The sequence below is a fragment of the Elephas maximus genome, chromosome 2, assembly GCF_024166365.1.
Source record: "Elephas maximus indicus isolate mEleMax1 chromosome 2, mEleMax1 primary haplotype, whole genome shotgun sequence".
Lineage (NCBI taxonomy): Eukaryota > Metazoa > Chordata > Mammalia > Proboscidea > Elephantidae > Elephas > Elephas maximus.
Genome location: NC_064820.1, coordinates 163,452,346 through 163,469,033, shown reverse-complemented (window position 1 = coordinate 163,469,033; position 16,688 = coordinate 163,452,346). Strand labels below are relative to the sequence as shown.

Below are 16,688 nucleotides of genomic sequence, written 5' to 3'. Positions count from 1 at the left end.
GTGACAGTCATTGATCTCTTAACCCGAGCAGTTTCAATGGAGTGATTGGGATGAACACCTACATAGAGTGACTTCAGGAGAGAATGGGAGGAGAGTTAGTTGGGGCAGGAAGTATTACCTAGGTCCCGGCTCTTCTGGTTGGATTCTAAGGCCCTTCATGATCTTGCCCTGCCCAATCTATATGATCTTTTCTCCCATGATTCCAAAATATCTACCCTTTCTTTCTCCCTAACTTTAAGGCCCCTCTTGGCTGTCATTCTATAATGACACTTTGAATGTTGTGCTACCAAAATGAGAACAGCCTTCAGTAGAGCACGGAGTAAGCAGGAAAGTGCCCCCATGATATCTCCCAAAAAGCTAGGTTTAATCTGGCAAATAGCAGTGGTTCTCAAATGTTGATTTGCTTTAGAATTATTTATTTAAAAAAAATAATAACTTGTTAAAAATGAAGATATCTGACCCCCAGTCCCCCAGAAACTTAGGCCCAGTAGGGCTGTGGGGGTGGTACAGGAATCTGCACTTATAATAAGCACCCCATGTGATTCTGATGTTACTAGTCTATAGACACCCTGTTAAGAGACCCTTGTATATTGTGTGCAAGCAGACATGGGAGGGAGAAGAGAAGCAAACTTCTACTACCAGTTGGGTAGGTAGAATGAGGAATGATTTTGTCCCCATTTTGCCTCTGTTCTTTCCTGGAGCTTTCACCCCTCTTTTATAGACAAAGCCACTGCACCCTGAGATGTGATCATGTGTCTCTTTCTACCATCAAGGTTCTATATGTTTTAGGTTTATAAGACATAAACAAAGCTGTGGTGATAAACTTTCTTCTTTCCTTTTCCTTTGCTCTTCTTCCTTTTATTCTTCCTTTCCTTTTCTTTCTTGTTCCCTTCCCCTTCTTCCTATCTCATAATCCTTTCTCTTCTTTTTCATCCTTTTTTTTCTTAACTCATTCTCCACTGTTACTTCACTTTCTCCTTCCCTTCCTCCCTCCCTTTTCCTTCCCCTCCAACTTTCAGATAGAGAAAAGAAAGTTCAACCAGAACTCTAATGCTACATACTGTATCTTCATGGTCAACAAGCCCTATGCCATCACCTGCTCTGTGGTGGCCTTCTACATCCCGTTCTTCCTCATGGTGCTGGCCTATTATCGCATCTATGTCACAGCTAAGGAGCATGCCCACCAGATCCAGATGTTGCAACGGGCAGGAGCCCCATCAGAGGGCAGACCTCAGCCAGCAGACCAGCACAGCACACATCGCATGAGGACAGAGACCAAAGCAGCCAAGACCCTGTGCATCATCATGGGTTGCTTCTGTCTTTGCTGGGCTCCGTTTTTTGTCACCAATATTGTGGATCCTTTCGTAGACTACACTGTCCCCGGGGAGGTATGGACTGCTTTCCTCTGGCTCGGCTATATCAACTCCGGGTTGAACCCCTTTCTCTACGCCTTCTTGAATAAGTCTTTTAGACGTGCCTTCCTCATCATCCTCTGTTGTGATGATGAACGCTACCGAAGACCTTCCATTCTGGGCCAGACTGCCCCCTGTTCAACCACAACCATTAACGGATCCACACATGTGCTAAGGTGAGTCCTTAGGGGGTTGACGAATTTTGTTGATTTACATTGCTCAAAAGGGGTAATTCCCCAGTTTCCTGTTTCCAGAGGGGTCATTCCTGAAAACCTGTGCAGTGTTTACAAAGATTAAAGAAGATTCTATTATCTGGTTATAGACTAGTTTAGTGAGGAAAGGTTCAGGCTCTGGAGGGAAGCCATCTGCATTCAAATCCAGTCTCCACAGTCCTGTTACTTTGAGCAAATCACTTAACCATTCGGAACCTTAATTTTATTTTATTTTTAAATTGAGATCATAACCACTACATCTATACCACAGAGCTTTCGTGAGGATCAAATTAACTAGTGTATGCGGAGCACCTAATACGCACTTAGTAAATGTTATCTATTATTACTGAAAGCTATCTTTTAGAGTAGTGGTTAAAAGCACTGGCTTTAAAGTAAAATAGATTTTATTTTGACTCTCATTGCCCCTACTAATCATCAGTATAATTTTCATAATCTCTTTTGGTTGCACTCTCCTCAATGGTAAAAAATGGTGATAACAATAATACCCATCTCATAGGATTTTTGTGACAATTAGAAATAATATATTTATATTAGGGCCTGACATGTTGTAAGCACTCATAATACTATTAATAAAATTATTAGTATTAATAGGATTCGTAGTAATAACATACAGCCTGATATCCTAAGATGGTCATAAAATAACATGATAAACTAATAAAAATAGAACAATAGTTAATAGTAATGCCATATGACAAATGACATAATAGAGGTATGGGCCATCTAGAATGGAATTATGAGTAGGAAACAAGCTGATTTGGCTTAGGGGAATCACAGAAGAGCATTTTATAAGAATGTGAGACATAGCAAAGATACCAGGAAAGCCATTCTTGTCTGGAAGTGCAGCATGAGGAAAGAAATGGAAATGCGAAAGAGCATGGAAAGATCAATTGACTTAACCAAGGTCACATAGGTTTGATGGACGTGGTAGTGACTTTGGAATTGAATGCTGAGAGACTAGTCATAATAATGCCTCTTTCCAAATCCTGAGAATTTTCTGGCCACCCTGGGCTAGAGTTACTCTCAGCAGTGAAAAGCTTTATGAGACGAGTAAATTCATCCTGTAACAAAGGTGAATTGTTAATGATATTTTTTTTTTTCTCTGCCCTGGGATGCACAGGAATTTCCAAACAGCAGTTCCCTCTTTGAGATAAGCCTTTAATTTTTCTGGTGATGACAGTATTCAGCTGTTCTTGCAGCTGAAAATTGGGGACTTTTCATTTGCATATGTAAGAAAAGAAGAGAAAACAGGAATTGCTATGAAATATAAATGCTGTGGCTCAGAGGCTGCTCAGAAGCATGAATTCAATATTCTGCTTACCAGTGTGGGCAGACTTGTAGCTAAAGCCTAGTAAGGTGTCGAGATTCCTGCTGTTGGAAGGACCTCAAAAGATACTCCTAAAGGTTGACATTCTCTCTTAATTATTATGCCTTAGCGAGTGTCATAGAAGGAATCCAACCATAAAGTAAAGAGTATGTACAAGAACTTCTGTGTGGGCGCCAGATAGTTTTTAGCTATTTAAGCTAGCAGTTGCCTAAGTACAGGCTGTCGACAACTTACAAACAGTGTATGCTCCAGCAGTGTATTTGTTAAGTCAGTTGGTTAGAACTTAGTGGCCTTTCCCCACAGAAATAATCATAGAAAGGGTTTGGGGATTTCTAATGCAACCCAAGAAATTTTTCTTTACTCATGGTGTACTATTTTACCCCTACTGCTTTTGAAAATTCTCAGCGTGATTGTAAAGCATTGAGAGAGCAGTTTAGAGATGGCTTATAGGCATACTCTCCGTATTATATTCCTTACATTACTTCATGGAATCTCGAAAAGTACAAGAAGTTAGTCTTAGGTATTTTTCTATGAGGATGGAGAAGCTTATAAAAGTAGGGGTCAGTCATTACACAGAGAAGACTAATTGAAACCTGAATCCACTAGAGGATAAGGCTTACAAAGACAGGGACCCTGCCTGTTTTATTCACTGCTGTGTACCAAATGCTATGGCTGCTAACCAAAGGGTCTGCAGTTTGAATCCGCCAGGCGCTCCTTGGAAACTCTATGGGGCAGTTCTACTCTGTCCTATAGGGTTGCTATGAGTTGGAATCGACTTGACGGCACTGGGTTTGGTTTTGGTTTAGTGTACCAAATACAACATTCCTAATATACAGTAAGAACTTATTTTATGAATTAATTAATGGATCCTAAAATTAATTTTCCAGATCAGTTAGGTTATAACTTAACTCGACTTAAGAAAACTTTTCAATTTTCCTGAAAAATCACACAAGTAAGGCATTAACAAATCTAGATGAGTTTAAGAAATGTAAAACTAAATGATAAAAGGTAAAATCAGCCTTCGTCCTGTAATCCTATTCCTATCCCCAGAGACAACAATTAACATTAATCAGGTGACCTTTTCGATGTGTTTACAAACATTCATAAGAATGCACAAAATTATAGTTTTTTTTTCCTTTATTTTACATAAATGGAAACATTCATATGCATTTTTCTGCACCTTGATTTTATCTTTTAGCAGCACATTTTGGAGATATTCCACTTCAGTACATACAGATCTAACTCATTTTTTTTTTAACTTCCCCACAGTCTTCTGTGCTAAAAATACATGTTGAATTTTATTTAATTATTTCCCACTAGTGGGAATGTAGGTGTTTCTCATTTTTTGCTATTACAAATTGTACTGTTTCTAGTGCTTTTGCACACATTTCTTGGTGTATGTGCCAGTGTTTTTTTTTTGCAGATAGCTACCATAAGTGAGATGCTGTACTGATATTTATATCCATTTAAAATTTTGATGTATACCATAAAATTGACTGCCTACAACACTGTAGCAATTTGCATTCCCCTCGGTTGAGTGTGAGAGTATCCTGTATTCCTTACTCTCAGAAACACTGAATATTATCAATCTTTTATTATTTTGCTTTTTTGAAAAAATGCTTTCACATAATTTGCATTTCCCAGATAATTTGGGAGGTTAGTTATTGACTATATTCATTCTTACCTTCATATATTTGGCCTTTTTTATATCAATGTTGTATTTCTTATTAGTTTCTTGGTGTTCTTTACCATATTCTGACTATTAAGCCTTTGTTATATAATTTGCAAATACATCTCCCCATTTTCTACTTGCTTTTCTAACTCTAGTTAGCTTTTGTCATGTATAAGTGTCAAATGTTCAAATGTTGAAAACAGTATTCTCATGTGACTTCTCACAGTTGGTCCACCTTCCTTCATGAAATACTTTCCACACTGATTTTTCAAAATACCTGCTTTCCTGGTTTTTCTTCTACTCCCTCCACCCCCCACCCCACAACCTTTTCTCTGTTTCTTTTATCAGTCCTTACACCCCTGTCTGGTCTCTAAATGTTGAAGTTCTTCAGGGTTTGGTTCTTGATACTCTTCTCAAACAACACTCTCTTATATATGATTTCAAAATCCATAGCTGTAAATATCATCGACATGTTGTCAGCTCTCTCTCAAATTAGTATCTCCAGATCATAGCTCTCCTCTGAGGTCCAGACCAGAAGATCTCATTTGCTTCCTTGACAACCCCATATGGGTGTCTCTTAGGAAAACTCAAAGTTAATGTGCTCAAAACAGAATTCTTATTTCTCCACATCCCCTCACCCCCCACAAATTTCCTCAGTCTTCTCCATCTCTATAAATGAAGCCATCATTGACCATGTTACTAAATCCAGACATCTCCGTGTGTTTCTCAGGGAGAACTAACATATTAGAGGGCAGATTTTAAAAAGAAGAAACAACTGAATAATATTGAAATAAAAATGGAGTTAAATAGGAATAAAAGTAAAATCCAATCATAGGAGCAAAATATGAATCACGAAAGTGTAGGATGATACTGGAGTAAATTTATAGCTGTGTGTGTAAAATTTGGAACTTGATAAGTGTGCCTTTATTATCTTTATCCAAGGCATCCATTAAAAAGGTACTGGACAGTCACCAGACAGCTACTGCCGTGTTATTACTAATAGTGGTCATGATACCTAACATCATTCCAGACAAGAGTGTGCCCATTATTATATTTAAGCACTGTGCATGTATCATAGCATTTAATTATTACAACACCCCAATGAGGTAGGTATTATTGTTAGCATCACTTTAAAGATGAGAAAACTGAGGTTTAGAGAGGATAAGTCATTTGCATAGAAGCACACCAGTAGTAAATAATGAAGCCAAAATTCAAATCTAAGGCTTTCTGACCCCAGGACACAGTCTTGTCTAGCCCAGGAAAAGCCAGAGTTAGGATTACCACCTCCCATGCTGATCTTAACCATTTGGATACAGTTGGTGAGTCAGTTATAAAGCTACCAACTCTAGTACCTTCCTGCTCATGTTTCTCTATTTTGTCTACACCCAAGTCATGGCAGACCAGTTACTTGTTCAAATCCAGGCATTTTCAATCTCTTTTCTAAGAAAGAAACAAGGTTCATTCAAATGGGCCTATTCTTAGTAATCTCTTATTGGTTTGCCTGGGTACTCATTGGTCATTCAAAGACATAATCAGTTTAAAAGATGTCCACCTCAGAATTGATATCAAACTCTTCCTTTTACAGTTTGTATAGCACACCCTTTTCACATTTTTTTTTTTTTTTTTTAGTTGGGACAGTGTCCTTTATTTCCTCTTGGTGGCAGTGGCCTGTTTATAGTACTATTTTTCACGGTGTTAGTGCTGCTTTAGACTGTAGAATTCCTTGTTAAATTCTTATTAGACCATATGTCCCTTAAGGGTGAAAACTGTGACTTTCTGCTCTATATACAAATAGTCCTTCACAAAGTGCTTCCAAAAAAGTAGATGAGCAGACGATTAATACGTTTTTTAGTTGATGAAATTTCTTTATGGTTATTCTCAGGCTTATGAAGGATTAAAATAATCACAATTAATCTTCCCTGAGGCCCTAAAAAATATAGAGGGTTGGAGCCCTGGTGGTGCAGTCATTAAGAGCTATGGCTGCTAACCAAAAGGTCGGCAGTTCAAATCTATCAGCTGTTCCTTGGAAACCCTATGGGGCAGTTCTCCTTTGTCCTATAGGGTCACTGTAAGTCAGATTCGACTTGATGGCAATGAGTTTTTTATTTTAATCTACAACCCAAGGAAAGAGATAGGGAGAGCCAGTTCATAACAACATGGAATTTCAATTTTCCATGTTGAATTAGAAACAGGCTAATCTGGCCTTAATAATTTAGAATACTAGGTTTCCCAAGCTTAGCCCTATCCTTATAGCCCTTTGTTGTATATAATATTTTATTATTAAACAAGAAGATGAATAACCAATTTAATAAAATATGCTTTTTCGAGGGGTTCTCCAAGGACTTTGATCCCTAAAATTGTACTGACTGATATATGTGTAGTAGCAGAGATGTCTGCAGTTGTGTTTGGTTGTTTTCTAACAGCCTTTTTTGGAAATGTCTATCCCAGGATCAAAATATAGAGGTAAAAATACCCTTTGGTTGGCTGATTAACTAGTTTGTCTTAATATGTAGGTTACATAACCTTCTAAAATGGTTTCCAAACATGAGTTATTGTAATATAAATGTTTCTTGGGGCAGTTTTAATTTTGAATGCACACATATATTAAACAGAGGCATAATGCCAGCATGTGGGCAGTAGATTCTGAGAGGTTCACTATGTGTGTAAACTGATAATCAGTGAAATTTGGAACCAAGGATCTTTGTCCTTGTCAGATCCTTAACCTGGTCCTGTAGCTAGGTGTTCTGCATCCATCGACATCCCCCTTAATCTCATAGTAGGCACTTTTCCTGTTCTTGGAAACCCGTACCAAACATAATGGTAGAGAAGCAAAGAAAGAACCTAATGATAAAACATTGGCGGCATTCCTAATAAAGTCAGGAATAGCACAAGGATGCTTTATTAACTCTTCAACATTATACGTGCAAAACCCAAAAGACATAAAGAAGAAAATGGAGCATAAAAATTGGGGAGAAAAAGAGCAAAGCTACAAATATGAATCAACAATGTGATCATTTACATTACCAGTGCAAACTGTGAGAACTCAGAAGACAATTCACAAGGAAATCCAGAGGTAAGATCAGCATTCAACAATCAATGGCTTTACTACATACTAGAAATAACTAATTAGAATGTGAGTTAGGGAAAACAGTGCCATCTTCAGAAGCAATAATGCTAAAGTTCCTCAAAAAATATATATAAAAGAAGAGTGTAAGATCTTTATTGAAGGAAAAGAGCCAGGAATATTGCTGAGGGATCACTGTGGATAGCAGAAGAGATTGCTGTAAAATCCACATTTTGCTGTTATAGGAAACTCATCAGAAGTCCAGGTTTGCAGATTCTGGGCCCTGATTTATTAACTTCTGAGATTTGATTCACAGTAACCATGTACTGAGCACCTAATGTACCAGACACTATATATGCACTGGTAGATATAAAGATGAATGAGACCTGGTGTCTCACTGAGCTCATAGTCTGAGGAAAGACACATAAGCAACTAATCACAGTATAGTGGGTATCACTGGAGGTGTGTACACGTTTTACAGGAGCTGAAGGAATTGCTACCTAACCAACAATTCCCTTGTTACCACCAATGACAATTGTCCTATCTCTTCTTGAAGTCCTGCAATGATAAGAGTCAGGACTTCATGAGTCCACTTCAGAGATTAGAAAGCTCTCTGGTTTAAAAAGATCTTCCTTGTATTGAGTTGAAATATTCATCCCTATGACTTCTACTCACTGGCCCAAATTCTGCCTTGAGCAAGAGAAGACCAGGCTGTGTCTTTTTCCTTATGATGACACTTTATGAATATTTTAGTCATATGTCCTGTAAAAATGGCATGACAGGGGCAGCGTCTGACCTCCTGTAATTTCACAAGGGGGAAGGAAAATCAAGATCAACAGGCCAAGGCTGATTCCTCTGAGGCAGAGGTCCTTTTTACCAATTCTGACATGGCCCTTCCATGGCACCCTCTATTTCTCTGCTGGGTTTGATAATCTGTTGCACTGGCCACATAAAACTCACTGACAATACTCACAATTATGGGGCCTATTGGGGAAGTGACAGGTTACAATTCAGGTTCAGAAACAATCAGGATATAGTTTTTCAACCAGGACAGCCTCTTTTCAGCCGTGCCCATAGGCACACCTCTGTCTTGCCCCTTGGCCACTTGGTTCCTCAACCTGGCCTCTGCTTTGCTCTGGCAAGTGCTACACGCTCCACTCGTTGTTCTTCCTTCTTGGTGGTGTTGAGATGCTGCCTTCCCGACTCTGTGATGGCTCATTTTAAACCTATCGGAATGGCAAAACAGACCAATCCCCTCATTAAGGTTCAGTACACTTTATTTGCGTGGTTCTTCTGCCACAAAGGTGCCATCCACCTTATTTACATTATTAGCAAGCTATCCAATCCCCTTGGTGGGCCACAAGCACCTCATTTGCATATTCTACTCAGTCATTTGCTAGGAGTTTCAAAATCTATGGCTAGAAGGGCCATATTAATTCACTGCACCGCATGTCCCTTTTGCAGCTTTGAAGAGTATTCCAATGTCTGCTATTATTCTCCGTTCAGTATTGGGGGAGGCCTGGAGAACATAATTATGTACCCTTTTTTTCGGCCCTCATTTTTATTTTTCTCGATCACTTTTCCCTCAAACTATGGTCAGGAGACCACTCACGTTAGAATCACCTGAAAACTTAGCAAAAACGCAGATCCCTGGACCCCAATGACTCAATCAGAACAAGGCTAGGAAAGCGATTTTTTTTCCAAGATGAATCTCATTCACATTAAACATTGAGAACCACAGTCTAGGATTATTATGGATTGGAATGCTTCAAAGCTTGCTGACACTGATTGCACTTCAGGGTTTATGACATATTACAATTCTTAGGTCCTTACAGAATCTCTTAAAGGATATTTTGTCTGATGTAAGCTAGTGAAGTATGGGAGAAAATTCCTTTTGAAAGCTTGCCTTGGTTCAGTCATGATTCAAGCCACCTGACTGTCTCCACCTGGGATCGCAATGCAACCACAGTCTTTACTTATCCTCATATGACTAGACCACAATGACTAGGTGACAAGGTAACTGAAAGGTGATGGCAACAAGCCCTAGTTGGATTTGATTTCTGGGTTCTTTGTCCATTGGATAAATGTCCAGGACTTCACCCTTGTTGTTCACTGCTGAGACCTAGTTAAGTGCCTGGAACATTGTGGAACTGGACAAATGAATGAGGGATGCTTCTGTCCCTGCCCCCCTGGCCGAGCTTCTGTTTAACTGTCTGGTCCCTGTCTCCATGATGATTATCCCAGATGATCCAAGGCAGAGGGGGGACTAGGGGTGCTGACTCTAACCTTAGAACAGAGATTTTCTCTACATGAAATCCACTGAGGATTTCAATTTTGGCTTCTTTAGTAAATAATCCCTGTCCTGCCTATCTCATTATTTCATTGTGAAAATCAAACGAGATAATGGATGTGAAATTGCTCCACTAACTGCGAAGTTCTGTCCTCATGGGAGAGACAATTATGTTGTAAGAACAGACTATTTATAAGTTAGACAACACAAGCAGAGATTGCATGCAAAGTTTAGCTTTGGAGATTGGTTTCTCTATAATCACACCATGCCTAGACCTCTTCTCTGGCTCCTCAACTTCAGACCTTACTCAAACCTACGACATTCACCCAATTCCAGCAAAGGCTGCAACCTGTTGCAATCACCTTCCAAAGAGCTTCTTGCATATCTGACTTGGCTCTTAGCTGCTGTCCCCCATCATCCACCCTCAACCCCCCTGATAAACAGGTTTCCCATTGACCTGGAGACCTCTAGAGCTGGGCTGTCCAATAGGGTAGCCATTAGCCACATGGGGCTATTTAAATTTTAATTAACTAAAATGAAATAAAACTAAAAATTCCATTTCTCAGACCCACTAGTCACATTACAACTGTTCAGTAGCCACACGTGGCAAGTGGCTATCCGATTGGACAGCACAACTATAGAATATTTCTATCTTTCCATCAAGTTCTATTAGACAACACTGCTATAGAGCTATGAGCCTTCTCTTTGTAAGGAGACAATATAGCCTTTCACTCAGTATTAAGAACCTCATCAACCAAAGGTCAATGATAAACATAAGAATACATGTATGTACCGTGTATGTTATTGACATCTCCGTGCATGAGATTAGCGTTTTCAGATTCATATATGTGATTAATTGTTGTTGTTGTTAAATGCCATTGAGTCAGTTCCACTCATAGCGACCCTGTGTAACCACAGAATGAAACATTGCCTGGTCTTGCTCCATCCTCACAATCGTTATACTTGAACCCATTGTTGCAGCCACTGTGTCAGTCCATCTCATTGAGATTGAGGATCTTCTTCTTTTCTGTTGACCATTTACTTTACCAAGCCTGATGTCCTTCTCCAGGGACTGGTCCCTTCTGATAACTTGTTCTAAGTATGTGAGACAAAGTCTCGCCATCCTTGCTTCTAAGGAGCATTCTGGCTATACTTCTGCCAAGTCAGATTTGTTCCTTCTTGTGGCCAAAACCAACCAAACCCATTACTGTCGAGTCAATTCCAACTCATAGCGACCTTATAGGACAGACTAGAGCTGCCCCATAGAGTTTCCAAGAAGCCCTTGGCGGATTCAAACTGCTGACATTTTGGCTAGCAGCTGTAGCTCCTAACCATTATGCCACCAGGGTTTCCCTTCTTCTGGTAGTCCATGGCATATTCAATATTCTTCACCACCACCATAACTCAAAGGCATCACTTCTTCTGTCTTCCTTATTCATTGCCCAGCTTTTGCATGCATGCGAGGCAATTGAAAATGTCATGGTTTGGGTCAGGCCCACCTTAGTCTAAAAAAGTGATATCTTTGCTTTTTAACTCTTTAAAGAGGTCTTTTGCAGCAGATTTGCCCAATGCAATGCGTCGTTTGGTTTCTTGACTGCTTCTTCCGTGGGCGTTGATTGTGGACCCAAGTAAAATGAAATCCTTAAAAGCTTCAGTATTTTCTCCACTTATCGTGATGTTGCATATTGGTCTAGTCGTGAGGGTTTTTGCTTTCTTTACATTGAGGTATAATCCATGTTGAAGGCTGTAATCTTTGGTCTTCATCAGTAAGTGCTTCAAGTCCTCTTCTTTTTCAGTAAGCTAGGTTGTGTCATCTGCATATTACAGTTGTTAAAGTGTCTTCCTCCAACCCTCATATTATTTGCTCTTGGATTATTTGCTCAGCATACACATTGAATAAGTGTGATGAAAGGGCACATCCCTCACGCACACCTTTCCTGATTTTAAACCATGCAGTATCCCCTTATTTTGTTTGAATGACTACCTCTTCATTCCTGATGAGCACAATTAAGTGTCTGGAATTCTCATTCTTCACAATGTTATTCATAATTTATTATGATCCACAGAGTCGAATGTCTTTGCATAGTCAATGCAATTAACAGAGGTGGAAAATATAAGGACAGGTAAAAAGTGAAAGTGAGCAAGAGACAAAGAGAATGGGTTTCCACAAAAAAACAGTTAAAAAAAAAAAAAAGCATTCCATCTTATTGCCCCTTGGCATTTCCTTTAGAAACAACAATTATCGGAATTTATAATTGTATTTCTTTTTTATTTACTTGTTTATTATCTGTATTTTCCACCAGACTATCAGTACGTGAAGGCAGGTAATGTGTCTCTCTTGTTCCCTAAATTCCTCTAGGGTGTAGCACATTATTCAATTAACATATTTATTAAGTGAATGAATGCTTTTATCATGCCCTATTGTTCATCTGGACTGTGTGTACTAGACTACGTAAAATTTCACCACTTTTTAAAATATTTATAGGTTCCATAAATGGAGTAGATGTTTTTTCCACTGGAAAACCATTGACAACTTTTAATCTGAATATACCCGAATTCCAATTTTAAATTAAGGTCTTCACACCGTGAATCAGAAGATTTCACCCACGGATGAAGAAATAATTTAGGTCTTATTTATTTTGGATCTTTAGAGGTTTCTGCAAATGCTTAAAAGTTGTTTGACATTTAAAAGCCATTTTATTACCTTTACCTTGAACTTCGGGGGTTACAATTGGATTGAGTATTTCCCTCATTTTTTTGAGCCAAAGCAGACCTAATCTGGGTGAACCAAAGATAGATGAAGTTGACCTTGCCTTTCCCTCTCCAGGGCTGGCTACATAATTTTCCCAGCAGCCCAATGCAAAATGAAAATGTGGGGCCCCTTGCTCAAAAAGCAGGAAAAAAAATACCACTAATGGTAATAAAATATAAAGCTTTTTCTTTTTTAATCAGCAGTCTCTCTCTCAACTTCTGTTTTTTATTTGCAATTTACCATAGTTCTAGTAAAGAAAATTTTAAAATTTTAGCATGAATTTTACCATTTATATTTATATTGTGCAATGCTAATTTTAAATGCAAATGTAAGCTTTTAACTCATATGCGGAATCACTGAAATTACATAATTCATGTTTCATAGTTGGTACATGCATCTGTATTTCGTTCTTACCAAAACAGTGTGCACAACTAACTCAAATGTTTTTATTTTATTTCTTAATATGTGCACACGCTACCACCACTCTCTACCTTTGGCCTACTGATAAGTAAGAAAGGACTAGACGAAATTATGGGTTGCCATAAATTCCTTCTCTGTCAGTATTTCAGCTTAAGGGGTTGGCTAATACAGGAAAGTAATAGAGAAGGAAAGGATATGCTAGGGTTCCTTGGTGGTCCCTGGGTCTTAGAATACTATTGCCTTCTTTCTACATTTGGCAAGCTCTGGTTCAAAAGCATCCTTGCACCTGCCCCCATTACTCAGTCGTAGATGAGTTGAAATGAAACATGAGCAGAGAGTTCCTGTAGACCCATGATGTGTGGGAGTTCAGCAAAACTCAAAGCAAATACAAGGTGTGCATGCTATGGAAGCTAAAAATATAGAGACCATGGAAGAAAGGGAAAGGCTTTGTATATAACTTGCTTGCCATGTACTTGCTTTGTGTCTTGCTAAACTCTTTTATGCATGATGGGTCCAACAGAATTGTGTGCTCATGGGGCATTGCTAATGCAATAGGGCAGCAAGGAACTGCAGCGTACTCAGGCATTGCATGTATCTCCTCTGCTCACGTGCATGCTGCATTGTCCCTTCAGACTTCACAAGTTCAAAGATAAAATTATTAAGAATTTCAAGATGGTAACAGCAGAACATTAAACTAAGCATTTAAGCCTTCTGAGCATGGGGCCCTGTGTGACTGCACAAGACACACACTCTTGAAGCTGACCCTGCCTCTACCCAGCCTCAGCCCAAAGCATCTTCTCAGAATGCATTGATCTTCTTGAAGCCACACCAGGAAAATAGTGAGAATAAAAGATCAAAAGAGTTCCACTTGTCTCATCAAATACTCAGAATTAAGAAAGTTAACACCGTTTGCAGAGTATACCCACCCTTCAGAAGTTCTCTAATTAAGTGACCTAAGCTGCCCTCCCAGATGCCCATATCTGGACTAAAGTGCTGAGGCCTAAACATTATCCCACACTCAGACTTACTGTTGAGGAAACATTTCTGCCTTGGACTTAGTGGAAGGTGAGCAGAAGGAATATAACCAAAGGAAATCCCACCCAATGTAGCCTAATGATTGCAGATGCTGGGGTCTGGCGGATCTGGGTTTTAATCCTATCTGAGATCTTCCATTTACTATTGATATGACTTGAGCGTGGATCAAACATCTCTGGGTCTCTGTTTTTTCACCTGTAAAGCAGGGATGATAATAGAACCCATGTCCTAGGGCTTCTCTTACGGTTAAAGATGGTAACATATGTGCCATGAAGAGCCTTTTACATTTTAAATGCTCAATTAACGCAAGCTGCTATCTTTGCTATTGTAATTTTACATATAACGTTGTTCACGTCTTGGTAAAATACCCTTCTCTAGTTTTCCAGTTATTTTCTTAGCCTTCTGATAACCATTTCTTAGGAAATGAGTCAATAGAAATCTCTATGCTCTAAACACTGCCCCTTCAATGAGGAATGCAGAGCTCCCACTGCTAGACGAAAAGCCAGAAATTAATTAAATTAATCACACTGTTTATAAATAATTGTTTAAGCAACATGAGACAAGACTTGTTTCCTGGGTACACAATGCCCTGTGCTGAACAGTTGGGTCTGTTATTTTGAATATGCCATCTGGCGTTTCAATTACCTGTAGGCATTTCTTCCACCCAACATAAAACATGCTAACCACGTCAGACAAGTTGAGTACATTCTATGGGTATTTGTTTTACCCCTTTTGCTCTGCAGATGCTTCCCCTGTCAGGATGTCACAGTTCTCTGAGATTGGTATCCACAATAAAGGGGGACTGTGCATGCCACCCTGCAGGACAGGCACCAAAACAGCACCCAGCCCCAGAGATGCCCACGGTGGTTTGTCCAGGTCCAGAATGGAAGCAGTGTGGAGTGGTGCTCTGGCCTACAACCTTGGCTGCACATTAGAAACACCCAGGAGCTCTGAAACACTCCCCGAGCCTGGCCTCCACTTGTAGAGTCTACTCTGATTAGTCTCCTGGGAGCGAAGACATCCATATGTTTTAGGAGGTCTAATGTGCATCAGTCCCTGGATGGTGCAAATTGTTAAGGCATTTGGCTACTATCCAAAAAGTTGGTGGTTTGAATCCAACTAGAGGTGCCTTGAAAGAAAGGCCTGGTTGATCTACTTCTGAAAGATCACAACCATTGAAAACCCTATGGGGTGCAGTTCTACTCTGCCACACGTGGTATCGCCATGAATTGAAATTGACTCGACGGCATCTAGTCTGGTATAATGTGTAGCAGGGTTGAGAATAACTGGTGTAGTGGAAAAAGCAGAAGGCCTGTCTTCTAATCCCTTACTGACCCAACCAGCCATCATCTCTCAGCACTGATAAAACAAAGAAGTTTAATTAGATAGTGTTTCAAATTTCTGCCTGTTCCGTGTCCTAGACTACAGAGATTGTGTGAATTTAAACCATTGGTTCTCAGTTGGGGGCGATTTTACCCACCAGGCAATATTTGGTGATGTCTGCAAACACATTTGGTCAGCACAACTTGTGGGTGCTTTTAGCATCCAGTGGTAGAGGCCAGGGATACTGCTAAACATCCTATAATGCACAGGGTAGTGCCCCACAACAAAGAATTGTCTGGCTTCAAATGTTAAAATATTACTAAGGTTGGAAAACCCTGATTGAAACTAATCCTCTGGTCTTTGCAACAGAGGCGTCTTACCACTCACAGGGAACACTGAGAGAGATCCTTTAACAGTTCTACTTCAGAGAAGCCCCTGAACCATTTGGCCGCTTTTAATCCCCATTCAAGGAGCCCTGGTGGTACAGTGGTTATGTACTCAGCTGCTAACCGAAAGGTCAGAGGTTTGAGCCCACTAGCCACTCCATGGGAGAAAGATGTGGCAGTCTGCTCCCGTAAAGATTTACAGGCTTGGAAATCCTATAGGGCAGTTCTACTTAGTCCTATAGGGTCACTTTGAATCAGAATCTACTTGACAGCAATGGGTTTGGTTTTTTGGTTTTAATCCCCATCCATTCCCAAAACAAGGGGGAAAAAGAAAGCCCTGTAGAAGGTGATAAGTGTTGTTTCTGGGAGGAAGGGTCCAGCACCACTATGGCTAGAATGCAGGCAGTAACCTTGCAGATATACCCTTTCTACCAGGCAGGCTCCATGAGCTTGTTCTCTTACAGAGTGTACTTGGCAGGGACACAACCCTCCCGATTTAGTCAGAGCAGCTGTTCAGGAAGGAATCGCCTCCAAAGTATGCAAAGAGACCCAATGGAAAACCACACCCACATGTAAATGTGTGGGCTCAGTCCGTAGTGTAATGATGCAGGCCTCTGCCCTGAAGAAGTGTAGAAGCTTCAACTAATAGTGGGCGTTCACAAACTGGAGTGTGGCCCGAAGAGAGTACTACCATGATTCTCTTTGTAGAATCTATGATGGATGAAGAGCAATGGAAGGAACTGGGATGCTGAACTTAGAGCAAAGGAGATTCAGGTC

General features: G+C 39.8%; 1 protein-coding gene across 5 annotated transcripts in view; it reads left to right on the top strand.

Annotated features, from left to right (window-relative positions):
- Positions 1-16,688, top strand: part of HTR4 (5-hydroxytryptamine receptor 4) — a 241,495-nt gene that overhangs the window by 172,812 nt on the left and 51,995 nt on the right. For all 5 annotated transcript variants that reach the window (XM_049874018.1, XM_049874019.1, XM_049874015.1 and 2 more), the window contains one exon: positions 1,020-1,588. In XM_049874018.1, coding sequence (XP_049729975.1) covers positions 1,020-1,588 — 569 coding nt within the window. The remainder of the gene's footprint in view (positions 1-1,019; positions 1,589-16,688) is intronic.